Here is a 26,609-nt window from a genome sequence, read left to right on the forward strand (position 1 = left end):
AAAGTATTGCATTTTGGTAAATATACACTTGTTCATCCAAGTAGCATCCATATTAATGATAAAAACATTACAATTTCTAAGCAGGAATTAATTGCATGGAGAAATATCAGGTTTAAATGTTAATAGATTGTTGTATTTTGTGGAACGTAAAACAAATGATGTAGCTAAACACTTTATCAATGTGACAATATTTTAGAGCTATAGTGCTTTATGCCAATGTTCTACTTAAACCATGTAACCTTGTGTTTCTGTTTGAAAAAATAAAACCAACTGGTTTTGAGCAATAATTAAAGCTGTTGAGGAATACAAGAACTTGGTACTCAAAAGTCTAAAACAATATTTTTTGACAATTCTGACTAATAATTTGGATTGTGTTCAAATGGAATATATTCATAGATCTAACAATCACATAATTTGGCACACATTTTTGGAGAATCTCACCTTGTATGAACGTAAGAGGCTGCCTTGCTACACCTCAAACAAATGATCCATCTAAGTCAGTACTGTATACTCTGCCTGGCTGTGCTTCTCTGACATCTCATGCAACAGTTTTTTTTTAATCACCTGGGAATCTCTTGATGGAAGATGCCCAAAGTTGAAAGTATGTGTTCCTCTCCCTGAACAATGAACACATACAAATGCATGAAGCTGCTTTATATCAAGTCAGCCTCTCCTGTGTCTGAGCTAGTCTTTCCCATTCTTCAAACTGAAGAGATAAGGCCTAACATGTATAGCACTTACTCTACTGAGCTACAATACCTTCCCAAGAGCTGAGCTATTATTGTATGAAAAAGGTGTATCATTGTGGAAAGTAACCTGGCAGCAGCTTTAAAATGCTGACAATATTTATTTTTTATTATAGACAGCCCCTACCGAGCCAGTCATCTTGGGGTGGTTTACATCCATTTATATATAGTACATTAAAAACATCAATACAAAATTCCAATCAGATATCTACAACTGATTAGTGGTAAACTATGTTCCTATCTAACTCTGGGCTTCTAAATAATTTCTGGTAATGCAACATAGAGGATTTCCACCCTGATCAATTTCACCCATTCTACTCCAGCAGAACAATTGTAAACCCTATTCAAAGTACATCTGTGCCATAAGGGGGTAGGGAAATTGTTGACACAGTATTGTGTATTGCAGCAGCTGTGCCAACAATGAGTAGGGCAGCATAAATCCAAGGGCAGGGGCTATTATTAGAACTTTTGTATCTCATCCTGAGCCTTTGTCTCAAAATAAAGGCTCAAAGGGGTCAGCCATGGCATAAGAACATGGCCTTGATCCTTGGAAATATTAGCAATAATACTGCAAATTGGACCCTATTCCTCTTATATTCTAGTTACAAAGTCAGGTGACTGGAGCTGTGATCAGGCAAAACTAGGTTTAGCACCTCTTCCCCCCCCCCCGCTTCAGGGATTTGAAACCCCCCCCCACACACACACACACACACACACACTCCCAAAAGACAGTCAAGGAGCCTTGAGGACAACCACAATAGAGAAGAAATTTACCAGGAGCGGGAGGGTTCCAAAGGATGAAACCTGACAAAAGCAATGTTTCTGTGTCACCTGGAAGTAACATGGGGATGTCAGAGTTGGACAGGGCCCTTTCCAGGTCTCTTTTGGCCTTTGAGGGAGAACTCACTAGGGCTTGGCTAGATTTGCCAGGTTGGAAATTTCCTGGAGATTTTTGGGTAGAGTCTAAGGATCATTTCAGCATGATCTACCTCCCAAGATTGTTGTGTGGATACAGAGGAGGAGACAAGAAAAATATAAGCTGCTTTGGCTCCCACCGTGGAGAAAGGTGGGCTATAAACAAAGTAAATAAAGAATAAATATATCTGAAAACGGAGGCACCTAAAAGGAGGATGGTGAATGAGGGCTGAAGAGAATGAGGCAGGGAGAGGATATGAGGATTACCAAGACGAGGGAAAGAGGAAATAGTGCGGGTAGGTGGAAAGTGAGGTGTAACCCCACAAGTCCTTGGCAGTGCCTTCCCATGCAAGCAGGCCTTGTTCTGTGGTCAGTGCCGTACAACTGGGCCAGTTTTTCTAGGTAGAGGCTGCTGGGGGATGGATGAGAGAGAAAGATGGAGGAGCCCATAAAGGTAGGTTGGCTGTTGTGTGGAAAGGAGGTAGGGTTGGCTGGGGTTGAGAGGGGGACCTTAGTCTGATATAATACCATAGACTGTACCCTCTGAAAGAGGCAATTCCTCCAGGGGAATTAAGATTGCCAGCCTTCAGGCAGGAACTGGAGATCTCCTGGAATTACATTTGATCTCCAGAATACAGAAAACAGTTCTCCTGGAGAAAATGGCTTGTTTGGAAGAGTTGGGGGAGCCACTGTGATTTCTGGAGATCCACTGCCACTGCTGCTGTGAGCACTGCCACCACTGCTACTGCCGTGGTGGAGAGGAAACAGGTGGAGGTCAGGAGGCTGATGAGGTACAGAGAGAGTGATGGTGGGCAGAGCAAGAGACAAAGCATGATGGGTTGTAAAGGCAGAAAAAAGAGTCATGGGGTAGGCAAGCAGAATGTGCATAGAGGGGAGAAAGGAAAGTGGTGGCAGGAGGAAGAAAGACTGAGAGTAAGGGGAGATAGGATGAAGCAAAGAAGGAAGGAATGAGATAGTTTATTGTGGGTTCCCACTTGTTTATTTTACTTCTGTTTCTTTTCTGCCTCTTCAAAAGGACTATTCCACAAGTCACCCTGAAAGCTATAATAAATCTTAACCTTTGGTAACATAGAAATCCTGAACCTGTTATAAATCTGTGAGCTTTCTCACATACCTACGCCGACTCATTCACAAAGAGACAAGATGTATCTTTGCACAATATGTTCTGTATAATGTTTTATGTAATGGTACAAGTGTAGCATTTGATCAAGAGGTAATACAATTTATGTAATCAAGCTGAGTGAATGTTTCTTCTAAACACCAAAAACAGAGGAACATGATTTGGTTGATATGATATTTAGCATTCCTTTACAATGTAGGATTGGCCTTCTTTATAAGTGCAGGAAAAGGTCTCCTCAGTCAGCTACTGTACGCAGCTATAAGACATCTAGTTCCCCCAATATAATCGGCCTATATTTCATGAAGGATCTGCCACTTCAAGGTCAAGCCCTGTAATGCTATAGCTAAAGGAAGGGTGGAAGACCCAACTGCCACATTGGTACTTTGTTCCTTTATCATCTGTACCATTGCTTGATCTCCCGTCTACACAACTGTCCCAGAATTTGCCCAAACCTATGATAGCAGGTAGTTAGGCAACTTTTACCTTTGTGCATGGTAAATTGCCATCTACTTTGCAGACAACCCAGATGTTGCCTGCTAGAAAGCATACTACTATTTTTCAGAGTTCATACCAGGGAACCAGAAGAATTCTCTGACAATTTCCGCAATAGCATTTTTAAAGGACCAACTTTTTTTCTCCATTTCCTTACTAAAATCTGTGTCTTCAGGGGCAGACCCGACTTGCCGACTGTTCAGTGCCAAAATTTGTGCATTCAGGTTTCTCACTGCACCCACCATTTTGAGTCCTTTGGGCATTCCTCTTTCGTTGTCTCCATCTTTCCTCCCCCCTGCCTTCTTCCCCTTCCTGTGGGAACATGTACTAGCACTCCCCTCTTCCATCTGCTGTGTATCTCCAAAGAATAGCCAGCCTGAAACAAGTGGTGCCTGCTTTTAATTGTGTACTTTTCAGGATTCCATGCCCTCAATCGTCTTCCCCCTCCCCCAGGTTTAAAAACAAACAAATGAATGCAGTTATCATGTTACTATGCTGCTGCATTGTAATGCAAAAGACTCCTTTAACTGGGAAGCTAGTGGGAAGGCAGGGTGTAGAGAGAGTGCGTCCCTTCCTCAATGTGAGCTGGCAGCCAGCTCTTGAACTTTGTTGGTCTTAAGGTGCCACTGGACTCAAATTTTGTTTCAAAGCCATAACTGTTGTAAGAGGCTTGGCTGGAGAGAAATCTGACAGAGCAGCTGAGGCCTGGAGCATTGAGCAGGGGAAGGACAAAGGCAAGAAGAAAGGATTGAGGGGCAAGAGAGCAAGGATCAGGGAAGGTTGGTGTGGAGAACTTTATGTATCCCTTCTCCCATATGATCTGGCAGCCAGCTCCTGCAGCATCAGGGAGGGTTGGCATGGGGAACTTGGACCATGACAGTATGGACTATTTATTAGTGTTCAATGCATATCAATAGAAATCTCATGCATTTTTGAAGAAATTATATGCAGTAGCAGCCTTTATTAAGAGACATTAGGCAAAGTACAAGATTAAAGTATTTGCATAACTATCACATATTTGTCAGGAAAGCAAGCAGTTCTTCTGAAAATTGTTTTTAAATGGATATGTATTTGGTAAACAGACAGCTAGGGTGCTTCAATGATTTACTGCTTCAGTCCTCCACTATTTCTTTAAAGAAAAGAACAGTCGTTCCCATGCAATTTTGCTTCCTATGTTATTCATATTCTGTTATAATGGGCCAGATGAAATATCAGTTATTGCATTTTTGACAGAAAATAAGTAGCTGTACTTGCTGGAGAAAAGAATCACACAGATCCAAAGATCCCTTCCTGGCAGTTAAAAGTGGTTATTGCTCCAGTCTCATTGCTTCCTGCCTTAATTCACGTGGCGTTATGACCTCTCTGTCTGAGTCTTTCAACTTCGATATTAAAATGCCTGCAGAGATGAACAACTGAAACCATCTTTGCTATTCATCTTACTATGACCCAAAATGAAAAGGGAAAAATTGTTCCTGTGCTAAATTCTCAGTTAGCATTGCAGTTCTTTGTATTTTAGTTCCCCCTTTGTCATTTTATCATATTATTAAAATTAACTTGAAAATGCATTGAGGAAAAGTAGGATGGTATCCCTCAAATTGAACTTATGTATATAAAACATAAGAGGGTTGTTAAGCATGCAATATTACTTTGACTTTTCCTTGAATTTTCAGTTTCCAATTTTCATCCTAACCAGTTTCTGCTCTACAAGGCACCCATACAATTTATTCTGGTCACATCACATCAGCTATAGGAACCTTTCAAAATGCTTTCTGGAAGTATAAAGACAAAGAAAGCCAATTTGCCTCCAGTGTTTCAAAATTAGGTTTCATGGTGCTAAGAACTTTCCCACATGGTTCCCCCCATTGGTTTCTGCCCCATACTGCTTCTGTTCATCCCCCAATTTCTGAACACATTTCTGCCCCTTTAGTTTTCACTTTATTATTCGGGGGGGGGGGATTCTTCTGGGTTTTTTGAGACCGCTCTTACCCCAATCTTTTTCGGAAAGCCAATTTTGAGTTGGATTCTTTCTCATGCATAATATTCCTGTTGGTTTTCTTTGTCTTCCCTACTCCTATCCACCTTCAGCCTACTCTTCCATTACTGGACCTTTGTGGTCAAACTATTTCCTGTTTTCCACCCCACAATGAAGTGGTTTGATTTTATTTTTTTAGTGCACATGAAAATCTATACTGCTATAGTATTGTAACAATAGGCTCAGCAGGTTGACTGACACACAGGTTCAAATACTTGAACTTGACTTCAAAGCTAAATCTTGCCCACTGTATATAAACACTGAGGGGAAAGTGACTATTTTAGACTAATTGTTGTGAAAGCTCCCTCTGTTGTTTTTAGACTTAGATTTTGGCTTGTCTGAACAAAACTAAAAACTTATCATGCCCAATAAAATCTTTCATGAGGTCAAATATGCAAAAGATTTATTTAGTCATTAAAGAGCATTTCCCAGTTTCTGAATCAGGTGACCAGGGAGTAGAGCAGTAGTTCTCAACCTTCCTAATGCCACAACCCTTTAATACAGTTCCTCATGTTGTGGTGACCCCCAACCATAAAATTATGCTACTGTTCTTTCACAGAAAGTAAACTGAAACTGACCAATGGTATAAAGGTCCAATTATTCATAATAGTATATACATTGTTTTTTTCCCCAGGGTTTCTCAGTTCACTTCTGCCTCTTGTCCTACCATGCCAATCTCACTCTTTTCCACTGCTCCAGACAGATGAACACTATCTCAATCTACCCCACAAGGCTGTTGTGTGGATGGCGCGCCCCCCCCCCCCTGCCCCCAGGCCAAGTTGCTTGCCCTGCTGTAACCCCTGTGAAAGGGTCGTTTGACCCCCAGGTCGAGACCTACTGGAGCAGAGGGACCTTAATGGCATGTGATGCCATATACCTCAAAGCAGCCATTTTCTCCAGGGGAAGTGAGATCTGCTATCTGCAGATTAGGTGGAATTCCAGGAGCTCTCCACACCCCATTTGGGGGTTGGCAACATTGGCTATCACCCCCAACGTTACAGAAAGAATGCAATAAAGGGGGGAAAGCAACAGAGGGAACTATCACAACCATTAGTCTAACATTTTCTTTGGAACTGGGTTTTCAAAAAGGCTACTGTCTGTAAGTGTGAATGTTAACTTAGTATTCTCAATAAACTACTTACTTGAAAAGACTATGATACCATGTTGAAATCTGCTACATTACATACAATACAGTATGGATTCTGTACATTCCATTCTCTGAACCACCATTCTAGTCTGGTTGCGATTTAACTAGCCCATGCATTCCAATAGCTTGACTGTGAAATGTGTAATTTCAAAGAACAAACTAATCAGTCTCCCTCTCTCAGAATTTAAACTATAGTGTCAACAAATAAATATACTCGTATGTTAACAAAAAATTGCATACTTCTATTGTATGGACTGGTTGTCTTCAGTCAGCTGGGAGGCAGAGATGGTCTATTATCTTACTCTAAGAGTTTTCTCCCTCTGCCCTTATGTCCAGCCTTACCTTAAAAATCCGCTAAAGTTCTGGGCTGGAACCAAATAATCATGAACTTGTGGGTTGTATCCCCCCCCTTTTCAGCAGTCTTCTTCCTACAGGGTGCCAAAAAGTTACTCATGAGGATCAGTGGACTTGAGGGAACAGAAGTGTCTTTTGCTCACAGTAGGATGTTTTGGGATTTAATCTAATATTTGGTTCCAGCTTTCTGAATCAGAGATGAACTATAAACCTTTTTTCCCTACTAATGTAAGGGACAGCCTTTTGATGAACTAGTTTTTGAAGACAATCTTTAACAGGCAACTATTGTCTGTTCTATTTTATATCTATGCTTCATTCCATAGAAAACTGACAAGAGCACAGCTGTATCAAATTGTCTGATAAGGTTTTGCATAAAAGCAATCCTATGTAGAGCGCTCAAGTCTAAACCCACTGTCTCTGTAGGCTGTCTGTATAGGATTTCACTGTAAATTACCTGCCTTGTTTTCAGCTTCTCCCAACACAAGTGTCTGTGCTGATGCTAATCAGACATGGGACCAGAATTGAATACTTTCTAAAGCTGCAAAATTAATTGGTCCTGGAAATGAATCTAGACACTCCGTAACAATCCGAGGTTAACATACCTAAATATACTTTAGCCCTGTAATACAACTAAGGAGTTAGAAATAGTTATGAATATTTATTCTTTCCTGTGTTTTTATGCAGTTATCTTGTTGCTGTGCCCACCATCCCATGGCAGAATTCCAAAGGTGCTTGCAGGTTCAAAAAGTATTTTATGATACAGTGTCAACTGACTGTATTCCAAGGTAAGGAGAAGTAAACAATCTTATAAACATGAGAACAGAACATTTACTATTTCTTCATGAAGTCCACTTTCAGAAGTTGCATAGACAGCAGAAAGCCTATATCCAATTTCTAAGTTGAAAGAAGAAAGATATGTAGGACCTTTAGCAATGCCAGACTTTTACCTGTCTCAAGGGTACTTTGTGATGTCATACTCTCATATAACACTCCAAGGATTCCATATAGATTGCTGAAAAGTTGGTGTCGCATCTGGAGATGTACTTGGCTGCCAAACTTCGTTTCTGAAACAGCAGTTTATTATGTGATTTTCTGAATAATGTGTAAGCTATGCTGACAGAGAAGCACATTAATATGTGCAGCAGCCAACACATAACAGTATTACACAGCTTTTATGAATGTCACAATTGGAGTTATGTGTTATATGCGATCCCCACTGCTAACCATTGGGAAAGAAATGCCAAAATGAATATTAAGGAACATGGGTTCCTTATAATCGCAAATCAACAGAATTTTGTAAAAAATCTTCATTTCTTTTAAATCCTGCCTATCTCACATTAACCCTTCCAATATGTTTGCTTCTGCCAAAGTGAGCTGAACTGAACATCAGTTTGGGATGCTTATTTGAAAACAACATTAACCAGACCTACATTTTTACATGTGTCCTCTAGATTCAGAAATTTGGGCTATCTCTAGGGTCCACCTTATCTCCTCGCAGACTCCAGATATGTTGTAGAGGTCTTTAAGATCTAGGACAGCTGCTTAAATAACTCATTGGAGCTGTGTTAGAATCATAGAATTGGAAGGGATCTCCAGGGTCATCTAGTCCAATCCCCTGCACAATGCAGGAACTCACTACTACCTGCTCACCCACGGTGATCCCAATTACCAGGCTTTCAATGTTTAAATAAATATCCATCATCTTTGTTTTATCCAGCAGAATATTAGTGATTACCAAGATGTTTTCAAAACACCTCCCAAAGGAAACATTGATACCAGCAACACTTCTAAGCATTAAAATAATTTGATTTTTTAATAGGTGAGGAAAGAAGAGCTGTCTGAGAAGTGACAAAAACAGGTTGCATCTTTGTATTGTCATGTTCTGATCATTTCTTAGGACAGAAGTTAAAAAAATATTCATACAGAGTAACTGTAAAGCTCAAGCAGTTATTATCTGTACTCTATTAAAAAGCCATATGTTAGTATGCGCACATACCTAGGAGGTGTAAATCCATACTGTTTATTTAAAATACATTATGGCTGAAGGAAGCAGGAAATATACATTTTAATTTGTGTTGTGAAACCTTTCTTATTGGTAGCCTGGTCCAATGAAATGATATCATTTAACTTCGCAATTAGAACCAGACCAAGATGTTTTGCTATCTGATATACAAAATCTAAATAGACAGCAGTTTTATTTCAAGTGATGAAAACGGACAAATCAGAGGGGTGTAGTGGTTAGAGTCAGGTAAGGATTAAGGTGGTGTAGGATCATTTTTTCCACTTTGCCTTGAGGCCAACTGAGTAATAATTGAGATGGTCACTAACTTTCAACCTAACCCATGTTACAAGTTTTGACAGAATAAATCAGAGAGGAGAACAATGAATACTATCATGACCACCTAGGAAAGATGGGATAAAAATCTAATGAAAGATCCCGATTATTACCTTCAACACTAAACCCACTTTAATCTAATCCACGTATGCCTTGACTAACTATTCGGGCCTTTCCGCACAAGGACCAATGTTGCTAATTGGTTCCAGAAAGCGGAAATGCTATTTTTAAAAGTGCAATCTCAGCATTACGCATACCTGCCTTTGTAGTGGAATCCAGTAGCGTTTCAATCGTTTCCCACAGGTTTCCGGTCTCGCAAAAATCGCTAGAAAGGAAGCGATTTTTTTCTGTGCTTTGTCCCACCCCTGGCCGTTAATCAAACGAACAGCCAATGGGCGGTTGTTATCATGCTCCCGAAAAGCCCCTTTCCCTTTAAGAACAGGGTTTTTTTTAAAAAAGAAAAACACGTTGCAACAAATATGCCTTGATTCCTCCTAATGTAGAGACCCATCTAGCTGGCGTGTGAGCTGGCGAGTCATCGTTACCACGCTCCCCCGAAAAAAATCTCCCCCCCCTGAACGGGTGCAATTTTCAGCCAAAAATAAACGGAACTTGCAAACGGGGCTGTGTTGTGCTTGGGGACTTAGGGGAGCTTTAAAGCACTTCTGTGGAGGGACTGTAGCCCGAGAAGCCTTGCTGGGTGAATGAAGCCTCGCTGGTTCGTTGCTTTCCGCTCGCTCCGAGAAAAATAAATGGCGATCGCTTCACCGGAAGTTCGGAGGAGAGAGCCAGGGGGAGGGACTTTGTTGGAACCGCAACAATGGGAACGCACAGGTCTTTTTCGCTAGTGTTGCAGATTGTTTGCAAGAGTGTAGCACTTTTCGGAGGGTGAATCCACTTTTCCCGATTTCCCTTTAAGCACTACAACGAATCGCTTTTTGCAGGACTGTTTCAGGAGTGTGGCAGATTGTGTGCGACGTTCTGCAGAACTGCAAATTAGTAGCATTTACAATTTGCAAGCCTTCTGCTACATTAAAGTTGTGCGGAATGGCCCTTCGTATACCTTCTAAAGAACAGGAATATATTATTCTTTTGTCTTTCACATAAATCTGTGGTTTTGTTAGAAGGAAACAGACATTGTTAAGGAGGAAAATGTAGGTAAGTCAAAAGGAAAGCCCCAAAGGGCACACATTCAACCTGTGCTCCAACAGCTGCACTGGCACCCAGCTGAATTCCAGATCAAGTTTAATGTACGTACTTGTACTTGCCATATGCGGTCTGGGTCCTGCATAGGTGAAAGGCTGCTTTTCTATCTATACCCCCCAAAGAGTGCTGTGCTCTGCTAGCACCAACCAGCTCATGGTCCCTGGCCAAAGAGAGGTACATCTATCCTCAACCAAGGCCAGAACATTTTCCATCCTGGCCACCAACTGGTGGAATAAGCTCCTGGAACACAACTGGACCCCACGGAAGTTAACACAATTCCACAGGGGCTGCAAGTCAAAGCTCTTCTGCCAGGCATTTGCTGGGGGATAATATGTTAACATCTTCTAGGCCCCATCTACCGATGTATCCACTATCTATTACCTACATTAAGATATTTAGACCACAGTCTTAGGTGAAAATCAGAGGATGCTCTGCCAGTTGGATTGCTGATGCTGTTATTTGTTTTTGTTTTTAACTGAGTCGTTTTAACTTAATTTAAACTTTAATTTGTCTTGTATACATATTATGATATAGTACACTGCCCTGAGCTGGCTCACTGAGAGGGCGGTATAAAAATTAAATAAATCAAATCAAATCAAGATAGGTTTTTTTCCTCTGCAAAGGTCTGGGAAAGGTAATTAAAAACAGTCATCCCATCTTTCCCTACAATAATTTTAATCAACGAGATCTGAGGTAGTGGAGTAGAAAAAGAATTCAATTCACTCTGAGATAATCAGCCACTGGTCCGCAGTCCACAATGCAGTTAAATTACAATCTTAGAAACAATTGTAAAATAGGTAAATAATTTGTTTACAGCTTACAGTTTCACTTTTTTCATTGGTAGTCTGTAATATGAAGCAAGATTTTGTCTAAACTTTTATGGTTGTTTGTCAGGAAGAAGATATAAACAAGGAACAATGTGTGCCTCCCTGAATAAGAAAATTTTGTATACATTGTTTTGTGAAGGCTCACTGATTTGACCATCTGCAACTGCATGAATAGGCCCACGGTTGTCCAAGATGTCATCGATCTTTTTTTAGACGCTATCTGTAGTAGTGCAATAGATCAGAAGATCACTCTTACTTAGTGGGCATTAATTAAGTTTTGCTCCTAGAGGCACTCATAGTCAACAAGAAGAGAAGGAGGAGTTGGTTCTTATATGCCTTTTTTCCCTACCCGAAAGAGTCTCAAAGCAGCTTACAGTTGCCTTCCCTTTCCTTCCCCACAACAGACACCCTGTGAGGTATGTGGGGCTGAGAGAGCCCTGATATTACTGCTCGGTCAGAACAGCACTATCAGTGCTGTGGCAAGCCCAAGGTCACCCAGCTGGCTGCATGTGGGGGAGGAGTAGGGAATCAAACCCAACTTGCCAAATTAGAAGTCCATACTCCTAACCACTACACCAAGCTGGCTCTACAATACACCACGAGGACCCACAAGAACTCATAGGAGATGGACACTCCCATCTTCTGTGCTGAACTTACTCCTCCTCCATCCACTTTCTTCCTTGCCTCTCTTTTCTATCAAAGCATATGCTTACTGTTTTTCTTCACTCTCCCCCTCTGGTTATCTTATTATATCCTATCCCATTGCCTAATTGCCTCTATGTTATTTGTTCCCCTTGACAACTTCCGTTATTCCAGGCTTTCATGAAACCCTGGAGTTTCTTGACAGCCCTGGAAGGGTTTTCTGAGTGGGTGGGAGTTAATTTTTACATTAAAAAAATGGTTAAATATTTATTGGGTGACCCATCCACCCCTCCAAAAATGGCCAATGATAAGCTTGGAGGGGCGGGGCCCTGGGTGGTCATGTACACGGCTCTGCTTCCCAACCATATTTTGCACCACCGTGCCACTTCTGGGGTTTCTCAAAGCTTGTAAAATGTTTCAGAGGTTTCACAATGGTAAAAACGTTGAGAAAGGCTGCTTTACTCACTTGCTATTTTTGTTCTTCATTCCTTGTGATGAGCTCTCAAGGAACAAGGAGATTGCATGAAAAGTCTGGCTGGATCTACCCTGTAAATGTTAACTCCTGAAAACTGCTTTAGGAACCAATCTTTTGTTACTGTTGACAAGAAAGAAAATACAGCTAACGCTATACAAGGCAGAGAGCATTACTTTCTTGATGAGTCTTATACACAGTGCAATTTAATAATATGATAAATGGTTAATATTTATAATATCTTCAATCCACAGTGGATTTGTGAAATAACTTCCAGGCCCTATTGGAGCAAACCGCCTCCCTGCCTAAGCTCCTCAAAGAGCTTTACGCTCCACCACCCCCAAGCAGATATTGATCCTAAAGAAGCCTGCTCGGCCTCAACCAGGGCCAGAACTTTCTCCATCCTGGCCCTCACCTGGTGGAATGAGCTCCAGAAGGAGATCAGGGTCCTAATGGAACTAAAACAGTTCCACAGGGCCTGCAAAAGGAAGCTCCCCCACCAGGCATTTGGTTGAGGCAGACTGAAATTAGTGTCATCTACAGCGGTGTTCCTTAACCATCAGGTCACCGTCCAGTACCAGGCTGCAGCAGGGGGGAGAGAGATGCGGGTGCCGGTGTGCCAAAAGGCACACCTCCTTCCCCCCTGTGGTGCGCACTATGCCAGGAGCGATCACCGGCGCGGCGCTCACTGGGCTCGGAAGCGACCGATTGCTCCCGGTGCAGCAAGTGCTGTGCCGCAGGGTGAGGAGGGAGGTGTGCCCACTGGTTTGCGGGCGCTGGCATGCCGGCACCTGCACCTCCGTCTTCTCCCCCTGGTCCCCAGGCCTCCCCTCCCTCCCCCCCCTGGTCCCCAGCCCCAAAAAGGTTGGAGACCACTGATCTACAGGGGCCTGTACCCTCCCCCTCCCAAGAATCCATACATCCGTTTTGAACTTTGGTCATTTGAAATGATATAGACTTTTACCTTCTGCTATAATTGCTAATGTTAATATCACTGTTGTTGTAGTTCATTCATATGTTGTGTAAAAACGAAGTTCCATGTATTGTTTACGTTCCATGTAAACTCAGGGGAGCCTCAGGGGAGGGCAGTATATACATATAAATAAAATTATGTACTGGAGCAATGCTTGAGTACACTTTCTATGAGGATGTGATAGCTCAATCTTTTTCAAAAGCAAGTTTTGCAGTTTCGGGCCACTTTCAGAATGTATTTGGATTAGATAGCAGGGCTAAGTTCTCCTAGTATGGGCACAGTTCTCCAAGTGTGAAATAGACTTTCGAAAAGTAAACAGGAGTCCTGTGGCATGTTAAAGACTTGGAAAGCTTCCGCCAGAATCAAAATGCATTAGTACCACAAGCCTCCTGTTTTGTTTGGTAGTTTTCGTTGTTTTTTGCTGCTACAGCCCAAAGCCCGCTGCGTTGCCAGGAGAACGCAAGCTTCTCTGCCGCTGCCTTACCGGAGCCAACCCCCAGCTTCCCTAGCCCTCAAGTCCATTCCCAGGCGTTTAAAACTTTTCATCGGGCTCTACTATGCACGGTGACCTATTTTCGTTTGAGGTCAAGCTGGAAACAAAAACCCACTGCGGGTTTTGTTTGTTTGCTTAAATCTTGATCCTCTGAGTTTAATCTTAAGCACCCTCTGCGAGGATCAAGCAGAGGCCGGGCCGCCACGGCCAGACTGGAGAACTTTCAACTCGACGTCTTCACACGCCTGACCGTAAGCCTAATAATCCGACTTACTTGGACTTACTTTCACGTTAACATGCTCAGATTTGGGACGGGCTTATACCTCCACCGCGCCGAGCGCCCTGCCACAGAGGCACATTCCCCCGGAAGGAAGCATGGAGGTGGAGCTCCTGACTCGCTCCCAGTCTGGGCGAGCAAGCGGACTAGGCTGACTGGCTCGCCCGACCCGCGATGAATCGAGCTGGGCGGCGGCGGCGAAGGGGATGGCGACGGCTGCCCGCCCTGGGAGGGTGAGGGTGAGGGCGAGGTCCGCGGGGCCCGCTCCTCCGCGCCGCCGCTCTGCCTCTTCCCCCTTCCTCGCGGCGGCGGCGGCGCCTCCTCTCCTCACACGTGTAGCGCAGGCCTGACAGCCAGTCCCAGCTGCCTCCCTGCGGCTGCGCCTCCGCCTCCCGCCCGGCCCGGCCCGGAGCAGCAGGAACAACAGTCGCCGCACCGCTGCCGCTTCCTCCTCTGCAGCCACTCGGGCCGCGGCCTTGACGTCGCTTCCTTCCAACATGGCGAGGGCAGCCTGCTGCTGCCGCCGCGACTGCTGCTGCTGTTAATGGAGGCTGAGGCGAGGGTGGCGCGCCGGGGCTGAAGGAGCCTCGAGCCCAGCAGAGCCGGCCTCCCCCGCGCGCCGGCGGCGGCGGGACTCAGCCTCGGCTCCCTTCACCCGGGAACCTGCTTCGCAGCCGGGACTAGGGCAGGGCGAGCCGCCCCCCAGCCCAGCCTTTCCGTCTTCTTCCTCCTGACTCTCGTCGTGCCCCCATGTATGAGGGGAAGAAGACGAAAAACATGTTCCTGACCCGGGCCTTGGAGAAGATCCTGGCCGACAAGGAGGTGAAGAAGGCGCATCATTCCCAGCTCCGCAAAGCCTGCGAGGTGGCCTTAGGTAAATGGGGGATGGGATGGGGGGGGGGGTGGAGGCACCTGCACCGGGAAGGCCTTGGCGTTGATGGGGAGGGGGGCGATGAAATCAGGCTGGCCGGAGGGGGGCGGTTTGGGGAAGGGGCGGTGGGGGCGTGGAGCGCGAGGCGGCCGCGGGGGCTGCCTTGGTCAGAGCAGGCAGGAAGGAGGCGAGCCAGAGCCTGATGGGGATGGCTGTGCTGCTGCTGCTGCTGCTGCTGCATGAGGCAGGGCCTTTGTGATCCGGCCCAGCGGTGGTGCTTGAAGCAGGCTATGGCGAGGACGGGGAGACGAGGGAGCTAAACAAGGCCTGGCGTGAACGCGCCCGCCCGCCCGCGTGTTTTGCATTCGGCTCAAGGAGGAGTTGTGCGTGTGGATTTCGATGGAGTTTGTGCACTAGAGAAGCTCTCCCCCTGGCTGGCGGCGGAACGCAGCCGGTTGCCTTGACATGGCTTTCTTTCATCGTCTCTCTCGCCCACGCGCGCGCGCGCGCACACACACACACCCTGGATGAATAGGCAGGGAAGGTGTGTACACTGCTGACCTGGAAGAACAAGGCCGGCTGCAAGGGAGCAGGTGACAGGCAGTGTTAGGCGGAGGGGGGAGGCGGGGAACGGAAGCGCTGGAAAACCACGGACGTTGTCACCCTGCCCGTATTTAAAATTGATGCCTGCTTTTATAAGCGGGGAGGTCTTTGGGTAGGGAGAAAGATTACTACGAGGGAGAGCTGTAGTGGCACGAGGAGGCGTTTGCAGTAAATCTGTGTAAATAAGTCAGGGAGAAGTTGCCTTTATTTGTATGCTTATTGCAGCCAGTGTGAAAGAAAAATGTAGTACAGAAATCAAGTTTTGTGAGGTTGAACCATGCATCCTGGGTTTTAAATCAGAGCTTGATCCTTGCCCCACTGAAATCATACTGAGTCATCTAATTGGAAAGGAAGATGTTGGGATTAAAAAAAAATGATTTGGTGTCCTAAGAACAGCACTTCTGGTGCTTTGAAGAAATATGGGTACGTTTGACTTCACATTTGTTTAAGAGAAGTTTGTGTAACTTAATGCCTGAGAAATAAAAATTACACCCATTTAAGAAATATCTGCAAATAAAGAAGCCATATAATTTCTGCTGGTAACTGCTTTTACACTCTGATTCAGTGTGAAGATTCTTGAATGGAAACATCTTTTGCATGCAGATGGCCTTGTTTAAGTTGGAACCTACAACCTAAATCAGAGTTGTATCCAGCTCTCTCCCCCCCCCCCTGTGTGTGTGTGTCCAAGTGTGGATGCCCATCTGTACCACACTGCTTTCATTAGAATGTGAGAATGTGCACCACCCTCCACGTTCTGGTACTATTATTCTGTCATTGGTATTCAGCTATTGTTCACCAGGATCTCTCCCTCTCTGGCCTCAGTCATGGTAGCAGAACTGCACTTAGATACTGTGGATTTAGACAAGCTTAACTGTGTTTAGGGTGACACTGTGTGTTCTTAATGTTCTTTATCAATATCTTCCAGAGAGATCTGTGGTGTACAGTTTTTATTTCCTAGGTGTGTCCCAGTGTGCGATATGTTGCTACTGAAACCAAAAACTCATAGGTGGTGATGAAATTGGAATCATGGCTGAAAATATTTGTTCAGTTGCCATTGTGCTACAGGAATCAAACCCAATTTGTGTTATGTATGAAGCTATTATTCCTAGTTAGAAATTTAATATTTAACAAGGTTACTGTTCTACATATACTTACCAGGAAGTTAGTACCATTAATTGGGCATGTGGGATTTGCTTCTGAATAAACAGAAATCTGTGTAGCTTAAACTGCAAGGTAATATTCTTATGGCATGTGTGTAATATAGCCAAGAGATCCTCAAATTGTCTGGCTGCCAGGCAAGAGATATTCGGAGGTGGTTTGCCATTGAGGTCGCCCTTCCAAATGCTAACCAGGGCCAACCCTGCTTAGCTTCTGAGATATGAATTGGTGTTTCCTGGGCTATCTAAGTTGGGTACCAGGAAGTACATTTTATTTACCTAATTGGTACTTATTTATGAGTAAATCTGTGTAGGATCAAATTTTAAGCATGATAATGTGTTAGTACAGCATGACCCCATTCTACAGTAGTTAAGGAAACTATATCATTCATAACTGTTGATTCTGGTCCAGTTATTGACTCATTAATCAACATTCATCAACATTAGAAAGATCAAATGCATGCAAACAAAAAGTATATGATAGTACCTCTTATTAGGAGTAATGGTTAAAATATGCATGTGTCTGTTTCAGGCAAAGGGTCTGCTTTATTGTTTAATGCTCCTTCATATTTATACAGAAAAATAATAGAGGTGCTAGATTGCTATTTAGTCCAGAAGAGGTACAAAGACCAAAACTATTCTGGTTTAGAAATATATGCACATATCACTTTTTAGTTTCTTTAGAATTAGCTTCAATCTTGTAAACTGTCATGGCTAGCCCCTTTAATTTATGAGAGTGATATATGATTACTTGGATCTATGAAGGCTACACTTACAAATTTAGTTTTTACCTGTCTTGATTGATTAAATCTTTCAGGGGAAACTGAGAAAACTTTGCCCCCATCAGTTGTTGCCTTTTTGCTTGAGGTCAGTGGTTTATCCATCATTGGTGGAAAGTCCTGGCTAATTAACAAACTTTCTCCAGTTTCCATTTTGCATTTAGATGACAGAGCATATAATGACATAGCCATTCCAGGTATTTCTGAGTGATAGATCTTTTCTTGACCCATTTTAATCTGACTTTAGGTCTGGTTATGGGATGGAGACATAATTATTTAATTGGTGAATGATCTCTTATAGATAAGAGTAATTCTTCCATGTTGCTCTTGTTAGACCTTTGGATGCCGCCTTGTACCATTGCTTGTGCCAGCCTATTGGACTGTTTGGAGCATTGCTGCTATATGAGATACCACAAGACACTATATTGCCATTTCCATTGAAGCTCTGTTTAAAGTGGCTGAATGATATCATATTGCATTCTGGCCTTGGATATCATCCACTTCTAAATAGCCAGAAATGATTGGTTTTGCCTGGGCACATGGAGAAGTGGGTTAGGAAGAACAAGCTCAAACTGACATAAGACAAAATGGAGATAACTTTGGTAGGGAAGGCTGCTGTTTTGGAACTGACTGATTTACCAGTGTTGGATGGGTCTGAAGAGCCTTGTAGTGTTCTGTTAGAGAAGGTGATTGGCGTTGCCAAGAATTGTTTCTTTCATTTAATTGGATTGCTGTTGTCCTCCCCTCTAGACTCAACCATTCTGGCCCTGCTGATCCAAAATCTGGAATTTCCAGGTTGAACTACTGCAATGCAATTTATGTGATGCTTCCCTGGCAGATTTAGTTGGTGTAAAAGTTAGTTTTGCTTTGCCTCTCATGTTGGGTGGTAAGGCATTTTAAAACAACTCTTTGCTTCCAACCATTTTGTGGGTTCACAAAGGGAAACTGCTGCTTCCCTTTACAGCCTGCTACTTGCATACCTGGAGAACGACCTCTTCCCATGGTCAACCACATGCCAATTAAGATTTGCCTTATAGGCATTGCAGGTGGTACCATCTACCTCTCAGGTTCATTCAGTGACCATAAATGCATAAATATTTTGAACTCTTGTGGAATAGACTGCCTGAGGAGGTGTTAAGGCCTCCTCATTAACTCATTCCAAAGGGCATGTGAAGACCAAGCTGTTCCCCAGCCCCTTGTATGACCATTCTGATCATGTTATCTTGCTGGGTTTTGATACCTTTGAGAGTGATTTGGCTTTTTGTGAGTTCATTCTTTCTGTTTTCAGTTACTGTCTGATTTCTGTACACCACTTTATTGACTGTAAGCTATCATGAAGTATAGAAAGTGTGATATTTTTTGTATAAATGAATTAAATGTATATAGTAAGTAAGCAAGGCTGCACTCTTTGGATATTTTTTCTTCTTGCTTGTGCTGCTGAAACTGTTTTCACATAACAGGTCTTGAATTTGATCCATCTCATGCTTATTACATGAGGCCTGTACGGGCTCTGTTCCCCCCCTCCCCCGCTTAAGTGTTTCTTTTGTATTCCTGATGCTCCTTCACTGAGAACCAAGGAGCCTTGAAAGTAGCACAACTAAAACAGTCCATGCAGTAGATTCAGCTCTTCAGTAATGTATTGCAAATGGTTACTTTGTGAAATAAGCAAAGCATACTAATAATCTAGATGCTTTTGTTCCCAGCCTCTAATATCTATATACTCTTCGATATTGACGGTCATATATTTTATTTTGGAATAAATATTTTCTAGTTTTGCTAATTTTTACCATATCTTATTTTTCTTTGGGTAAGAACTTGAACAAAGAGCTTGACTCTTTTTTCTTAATCTTTAGCTATTTGCATTATTTTTTGAAGTGCTTTCACATATTAGTTTTTGTGTACGTTAATCCAATTTGTGTAACCACACCTGTGAAGTGTTACCATCTCAGAGATGATTAGGAGAGGGGATTTTGCCAAGAAGAGATATTATACTAGCATTGTGGGTGTAATCCTCCAGATTCATTTCAGTAACCAGAGTTTAAATTTCAGGATCATGTGCAGTCTGTTCTCAAAGTTCAATTCACACATGAATTCTTCCTTTCCCGCTGTTCCCTGTTTCACCACTGTGACCCATTATGCACGGGGGGGAATAACGCACATTCGGGGTGGAATGGCGGCGACTAAAATCACCAATAACGCATGGTGCCGGCTGCAACTGGCCGCAGCTTTGGTGCATGCCGCCGAAAAAGCCGCGTTAGCGAAACGCGGAAGAAAGCACAGCTTCCGGGTGACCGGGGCGCAACCAGAAGCAGCGCCGGGATCGCCGCGTGCATAATCGGTTACTCTGGGTTTTGCCACCGTCGCAGCCCGTCCCGTGCATAACCGGTGTGCTTCGCGTCTTACCCCTCCGCGTTTTCCATGTGACCCGAAATCGCCGTTTTGGCGACCATGCATAATGGGCCTGTATGACCATTTCTAATCCTGATTAAAATAAAACCAGGTATACTCCTAAACTCTGTTTCCATTTTTTCTTTATACAGGGCTTCAAATAATCAATTCAGACAACACAAAAAAATATGGTGTGTCCACAAGCTATGTGTTTACATACTCCCTTCTTCCCTCCTTCATCTCTTGTAGGCACTCTGTTTCAATTACTTCTTTCAGCTTGGATCCTATGGCTTTGTTCCAGCCACTGCAAAGGACAGTCTCTACTGTAGAACTTGCCCCTAGTATTTTCATTTAAGATCCGTGACTTTCAGTGAACTCCTGTGCAAATGGAAGTGGTAGCAGAAGAAGAACAGATTTCTGCAGTGAAGGCTGTCCACCACTGTGGCCAGAACAGTGTGTGTAATGTGCTCACATGAATCAAATTTTCCATTTCAATCCATAATTTACTATTGCCTACAACCTAGTAAACTAGGCTTTGTGCTTGTCCTTCAAAGCAGAATTACAATCCACCATCGGAAGGTGGTTTGTAGTCCTGGTTTGAAGAGTAAATTCAAACTACAATTTGCTTGTTTGGATGTAACAGCAAATTATGGTTTGTAGTAATTAAGAAGTATCTGGAGCATAGAAGAAAAAGGGAGCATATGACTGTAAGGCTTGTTCTGTAGTACCAGATAGTCATTTAATGCTATGTCTGAATCAAGCCAAAGTAAGCTTAAGTGCACCTAGTTTCATATTAACTTTTGTTGAGTATGATAATATGTAAAACCAAAACTGGGAATGGAGGTGAGTTAAAGGGTGCCCATTATTTCAAGACTTACTCTTGAGTCTTAAATCCTAATGTAGTTAAGATGTATTGCTGAACAGGGCCTTCCCCCAATTTGTGTTTCTTCCCTCTGATCTTGAACTGTACTTATAATCCTCAGATCCTTTCTTCTTTTTAGTACTGCAAAATAAAGTAAAGGCCTATTGTGTGAGTATCATTTAAATGGGCTTTACAGGGGGAAAGTTTTTTCTGTTTGCTGCGGTGAATCATCTTTACTTTCACACTTCCTTAGTTAATGCCACCTCTTTTAACAGAATATATTTCCTGCTGTTTCAACATTCTGTCTTGCCTTTGCCCTATTTCTGTTCTTATCTTTTCATCTTCTGAGCCGTTAAGTTTCTTTGATTCTTCTACTTTCATACACACACAAAGTTACATGTCCACAAACACAACTGAAAGACCGATTTTACTAGTATTTGATATTGCAACTATTAAAATATATGGTGTTGTGCTAATACTGCAGAAAGGTATGAGGTTGGCTATTTGTTCAGCAGCTTGTGAGAAATAGTGATATGAGAGGAGGTTTTGGGGGGAAGGGCGAGAATTGGTGTTAGTGCTTATTATGCATGGGGAAAAGACAGCTAATACGTTGGCTTTATATCACACTATCCATATGGTATCTTGGTAACAACCATCAAGTACAACAAGGAAGTAAACACAGTATCATGTGAAGAAGAAGCTCCATTAAGTTTATTTACTTAAAACCAAAATTGAAGTCAACAGAATCTTCTCCCCAAAGAATAGGCTTGCAGTTGTGCAACCCAATAAATACTTTCTGGAAAGTAAAAAGAGTGGATTGGAATAGATCAAGCCACCAAGAAAAGCATTCATAAAACTGTGTATGCTTATTGGTTGTTGTAAAAAAATTGCTGACTAAATAAAGAATTTTTACTACCCAAGAACGTAATCTAAAACTTTTCCTCGTGTAGCCTAATTTATCTAGAATTCAGAACTTTTGTTTCCCCTAACTGTAACCCTAAGGCAGAAATCCTAACTATACTTGTTTTAGGTTAAGTACTGATGAAGTCCAGATTTCCCAAAGCACATGAACTAAAAAGTTAAAGATTCATATTTGGCTGACAGTCCAAATATTAGTAGTTAAAACAATGCGAAATGCAGGGCCGTTGTAACACATGACTGCCAAAGTCATACTTTTGCCATTGGTTTGTCCTTTTTACCCAAACAAGCAAGCTTTAATTCAATATACTTGATAGTGTCTTACTATCCCAGAATGATGTTGAATCCAGCCAAAATGGTGGGCTTCTCTCTGGGTAGACCTGTGGAGAGACCGGTGATATAGCTCCCAATATTTGATGGGGTGCAGTTAACACCAGTGCCTTCCATCAAGAGACTGGCCATGATCTTGGATCCCTCCTTATTAATGGCGGCCAAATCATAAAGAGAACCCGCATGGCGTTTTTCCACCTGTGCCAGGCGAAGCAGTTTGCACCTGATCTCTCAAAGCCATATTACCTAGAGTGATCCATATGATGGTCACTTCTAGATTAGACTTCTGCAACTCACTTCATGCAGGGCTGCCCTTGATACTGCTCTGGAAACACAAGCTGGTCCAAAATGAAGCACCAAAATGCAGTCCTGACAGGACTCTGTAGAGGGCACATATAGCAGCAGTGCTTTCCCAGCTACGTTGGGTCTAGATTGGAGACTGAATCACGTTCAGCTAACCTTTAAAGCCCTAAACGGTCTGGGACAGGCATTCCTACAGGACTTTCTTTTCCCTTTTAGTCCCCCAAGAGCATTAAGATCTTCAGATCCACACCTGCTCAGGATCCCTGGCCCAAAGGAGGTGAAATGAGTTCCAGCCTAGTGGAATGTCCTCCCAAGGAAAATCAGGGCCCAGTGGGACCTTCATCAGTTCCACAGGGCTGCAAGATGGTGCTATTCTACCAGGCCTATGGTCAGGGCCCAAAATAATATCCATCAATAAAGACTGGTCTCACTGCTGGGAGGGGAGATGGAAAGACCAGCTCCTGTTTCCAGAACCACCTTTCTGGGAATTTTAGTTGGGGGCATTACTTAGTCAATGTTTTAATTTTTGTATGATGATTTATTATGCTGTTACCTGCCTGAGCAACAGTGGAAAGGCGGGCAAAAATTTTATTATGCCCTTTTATATCAGTCACATAGTTTCCACTTTGTTCTGGTCAAAGAATTTTACTGCTAAATGAACCTCATTGTTCTCTATTTCTTTACGAATAGCCAAAGTGGGTAAGGAAATGTACAGTCTCTCATTAAGCGATGTTATTTCTGCAAGGCTCAAAATCAGCTACACTTAGGAAAATAAAGACGTTACTGTGTACTTGCAATCCATGGCATATCTGGTCCTTGTTAGTGACATGATTTCCCCCTCCATAGATGCATCTGCAAACATCTTTAGCATCATTCCCCTCAGTCATCGTTCATTGCAAATACATGTAGAAGAGACAGTCCTCAAAAGATTGACCAACAACTTCTGAAAACAAAGAACCCTCCCCATGTGGACTCCAATATCTTAACCAGTCTGGGTGCCAGGTCCTGAACCTCTACCACCTAGTCTAACTATACTAATAGTCACCAAGGGCAAGTGTTGAGTCTAATGTTGATGGGCATGCACAATTCCAAGCAGCCTGTCCACTTCATCAAGCCTTACCAACAAAGCCACTTATATGTCAAAGACCAGAGTACCCCTTTATTTATTAGAACACAAGAAACCACTTTATACTGAATATATAAGATAAGATTATTGATTGATCAGAATCACTATTGTCTACCTAGACTGGCGTTGGATCCTAGTGTCTCAGGTCTCTCACATCACCTCCTACCTCATCCTCTTAAGTGGAGATACCAAGGATTGAATCTGAGAAATTCTGCATACAAAGCAGATGTTCTGCCACTGAGCAGCAGTGCCTCCTCAAGTTAATTGCTTTATCAGTTTGTGGGCATATTGACATTGTGAAAGGAATGAATGTAGTCTTTTTGAAGTTGTGATGGCTTACCTATTTAATTGTATGAAGGGAATTTTTATTTGCCATAGGCACAGCTATTTAGAAGTCTTAATAAGATATAGTGTGTCATGACTCCTCGAAGCTGCCAGCGAATTGAGATTTGTTTCTGGTGGGGGAAGTTGGACTTGAAGGCTAGTGTGTAGCGGGACTTAACATTTGCTGAGGAGCAGACTTGTCCTTGGCAAACACATTCCCCCAGTCCTGTAATCTGGTAGGTGGTCTGCCCTCTCCTGTTTGTATAATGAGAAAATTAGAACCAGAGGATTCTAATGAGTCCTCCATATGACCAAAGGCCAAGCTCTTGTCCAACAGCTTAAAGGATCTTGGAGGGAAATGAAAATGGGGGCTAAGGAATGTATGTATGACAGCTCCCATCCCCACCCTGAAGTAATTTATTTAAGGACCCTCCCCCTCCCATCTCTCTACTTAACTACTGCTTAGCTTCAAGATGGCTTGTAAGGGGTGGAGACTTATATTGGGAGGAATATTCCCTTTCTCATTAAATTGTAGGGAAGATTGCAGCTTGCCCCCTGATGAACATTGAATCTAATAGCTTGTGCCTGCAGTCTTCTCTCATGTTTCCAAGACATAATAAAAGAAGTGCATGTGTGAAGTCCCCTTTCTGGCAACCCCCCCCTTTGGGGAGTATATAGACTTTCTGGAAGAACTTCTAAGAACTTCTAATGCCATAGATAGATTTGATTTATTATGTTTATTTTTTTACTTAGTGAACACAGTTTTAAAAGTACCTCAAATCAATTTTTGTTCCAAAAGCACCTAATATTTGAATTGAAAAAATATTCTTAGGAAAAATATTAATCAAATGTGTTGTAAATATTATATTGTATTCAACAAATTCAAAGCTTTAGGTAAGAACTGTTTATATGGATTAATTCTTGTGCAGATGTAAACATAGTATAGCATGTTATTTCCTTTGCGTCATATAAACCAAAGGTACTATAAACTATGAGCTCACAAACTACACATATACCATTTACTGTTGCTGGCTGCTAATTTATTTAAACAGGATTTAACTCTATTCCATAGACTTCTCAGGGTTTCTTCAGTTTCTCTGCAGCATCACTTATACTGTGTCAGTGTTACAGCTGATTAGTAGTTACAACATCCAGTTCATCATGTGAATTTATAATATGTTTTTAGTTGGATTATTATACTTACAGTAATTGTGGTTTTATTCTTTCCGCCCCTCAGTCTCCACCTATTCATCAGTAACATTTACCTATAATATCTTACCACATTCCTGGGTATAATTATTTGAAATACATCGATTACAATTTTTTCAGCCTTAAAATTTGCCTACTATTGAATTAGCAGTAGTATCCATTCATTGTTTTTAGCATGTTGGAACAATGCACATTTAGAAATTTAAAAAATGCAACCAGAAATTAACGCAATTTTATAATTGGGAAAGCCATATTAGCCAGTGTTTTTTCAGATATCCAGAAGGTTCCTTCTGTGATGATAGTGGTTGATCGGCTGAGAGGGGCCCTTTCTTTGCTGTTAGAAGGAATGTGTGTATGGTTTGAGAGTGTAATGATTAAGAGCAGGTCTGTGTTTGGAGATCTGGGTTAGATTCTTCAAACCTCCACATGAATCCTGCTTGGTGACTTTGGGCAAGTTACAGTTCTCTCAGAACTCTCTCAGCCCCATCTACTTTGCAAGTTGACTGTTGTGGGGAGAGGACGGAAGTTGTAAGCTGCTTTGATACTCCTTAAGGTAGAGAAAAGTAGTGTATTAATACAACTCTTTCTCCTCCTCTTCTTCTGCAGTATAGAAATTAGTCTTTGTGATATTTAATGTGCTCAGAGGTAACGGTGTTCTTATGTTAAATAGCTGATTTAGTAAATACTCTTTAACAGGTCATCTGGCTTTTCAGTATAAGCTTTATATGTTCAGTTGGCCATTGAGGAAGCCAGTAATATACCAAATGAGACTTGCCTTTCATTTTCATATTTATAGCTTGTTTTGAAATCAGTCATTTGCATTTACTGGGAACTACTTTTTCATTATATGTCAATGGAGTATAATGTTCCGTTCACTCTGAAATTGAAGAAAGGATTTTCAGGATTTTTTTGCATTCGCAAGATTCATTTCCTCTCTAAGAGTTGTGTGAATGATTTTCATTTGACAGTGGAAAGCTGAGACTTTAAAACAATGGATGCAATCCAGTCAAAATGGGAGATAATTCTTTTTCTCTCCTGAATAAATGGGTAATTTTTGGTTTGATCAAGTCCATTAGCTTGACTAAGGCAATCTTAGCACAATCTTTAGCACAATCTTCATTGCAATATCCAGTTCTAATGAATACTTGAAATGATGGTTCTAAGGAAGAAAAACATGAACATCAGATCTTTCTGTATTGTTCTTTTGTGTCTGCTATGAATTCTTTAACAGTAATATTGTTTATGTAAATCTGCATCTGGCATAAAAGGAAATGGTGTTAGGTTCTATCTCTGTTAAATAAGTCATATATAACATTTTGGCCTCAGCTCTGGCCTAGTAGGATGCTTTGCCAACTGAGAGTAGAACTCTGAAGGATTTCAGACAATTCTGCAGGGCCTGTAAGACAGAGTTATTCCTCCAGGCCTATAGTTGAGGCCTAAAATGTCTGATCTATTGACTTTCCTGTGAGAACCCACTGACCAACTCTCCTATGATATTTGTTTTAATGTTATAATTTAACTAGCAAGGAAGCCCATTGCAACCAGGAATGCAATGGGTGCTAGGACCCAGGGGACATCGGCAGGCGCAGATCTCCCTCTCCCTCCCCCCCCCCCGTCGCATCAGGAGCCATAGGAGGTAATCAGAGCTGTTCGTATCACGGAATGAGGGCTCGTTTGGGCAGCTCTC

General features: G+C 42.4%; 1 protein-coding gene and 1 long non-coding RNA gene across 6 annotated transcripts in view; one reads left to right on the forward strand and one right to left on the reverse strand.

Moving 5' to 3' along the window:
• The window catches only part of LOC143844709 (uncharacterized), a 38,106-nt gene extending 23,947 nt beyond the window's left edge, over positions 1 to 14,159 (reverse strand). The window contains exons 1-4 of one of the 2 annotated variants that reach the window (XR_013234110.1): positions 14,060 to 14,159; positions 12,304 to 12,432; positions 7,775 to 7,891; positions 6,816 to 6,901 (exon numbers count right to left, since the gene is read on the reverse strand). This is a non-coding gene — a long non-coding RNA (uncharacterized LOC143844709). Of the gene's footprint in view, positions 1 to 6,815; positions 6,902 to 7,774; positions 7,892 to 9,419; positions 12,433 to 14,059 lie in introns of both variants that reach the window. The other variant, XR_013234108.1, reaches the window with a different exon arrangement.
• Positions 14,160 to 14,304: 145 nt separating this feature from the next.
• The window catches only part of ARFGEF1 (ARF guanine nucleotide exchange factor 1), a 72,277-nt gene continuing 59,972 nt past the window's right edge, over positions 14,305 to 26,609 (forward strand). Inside the window, exon 1 of one of the 4 annotated variants that reach the window (XM_077352217.1) lies at positions 14,305 to 14,926. In XM_077352217.1, the coding sequence (XP_077208332.1) occupies positions 14,803 to 14,926 (124 nt within the window). In that variant the 5' untranslated portion in view covers positions 14,305 to 14,802. The remainder of the gene's footprint in view (positions 14,927 to 26,609) is intronic. The other 3 variants (XM_077352218.1, XM_077352219.1, XM_077352220.1) reach the window with 3 other exon arrangements.

Source organism: Paroedura picta, chromosome 9 (assembly GCF_049243985.1).
Source record: "Paroedura picta isolate Pp20150507F chromosome 9, Ppicta_v3.0, whole genome shotgun sequence".
NCBI lineage: Eukaryota > Metazoa > Chordata > Lepidosauria > Squamata > Gekkonidae > Paroedura > Paroedura picta.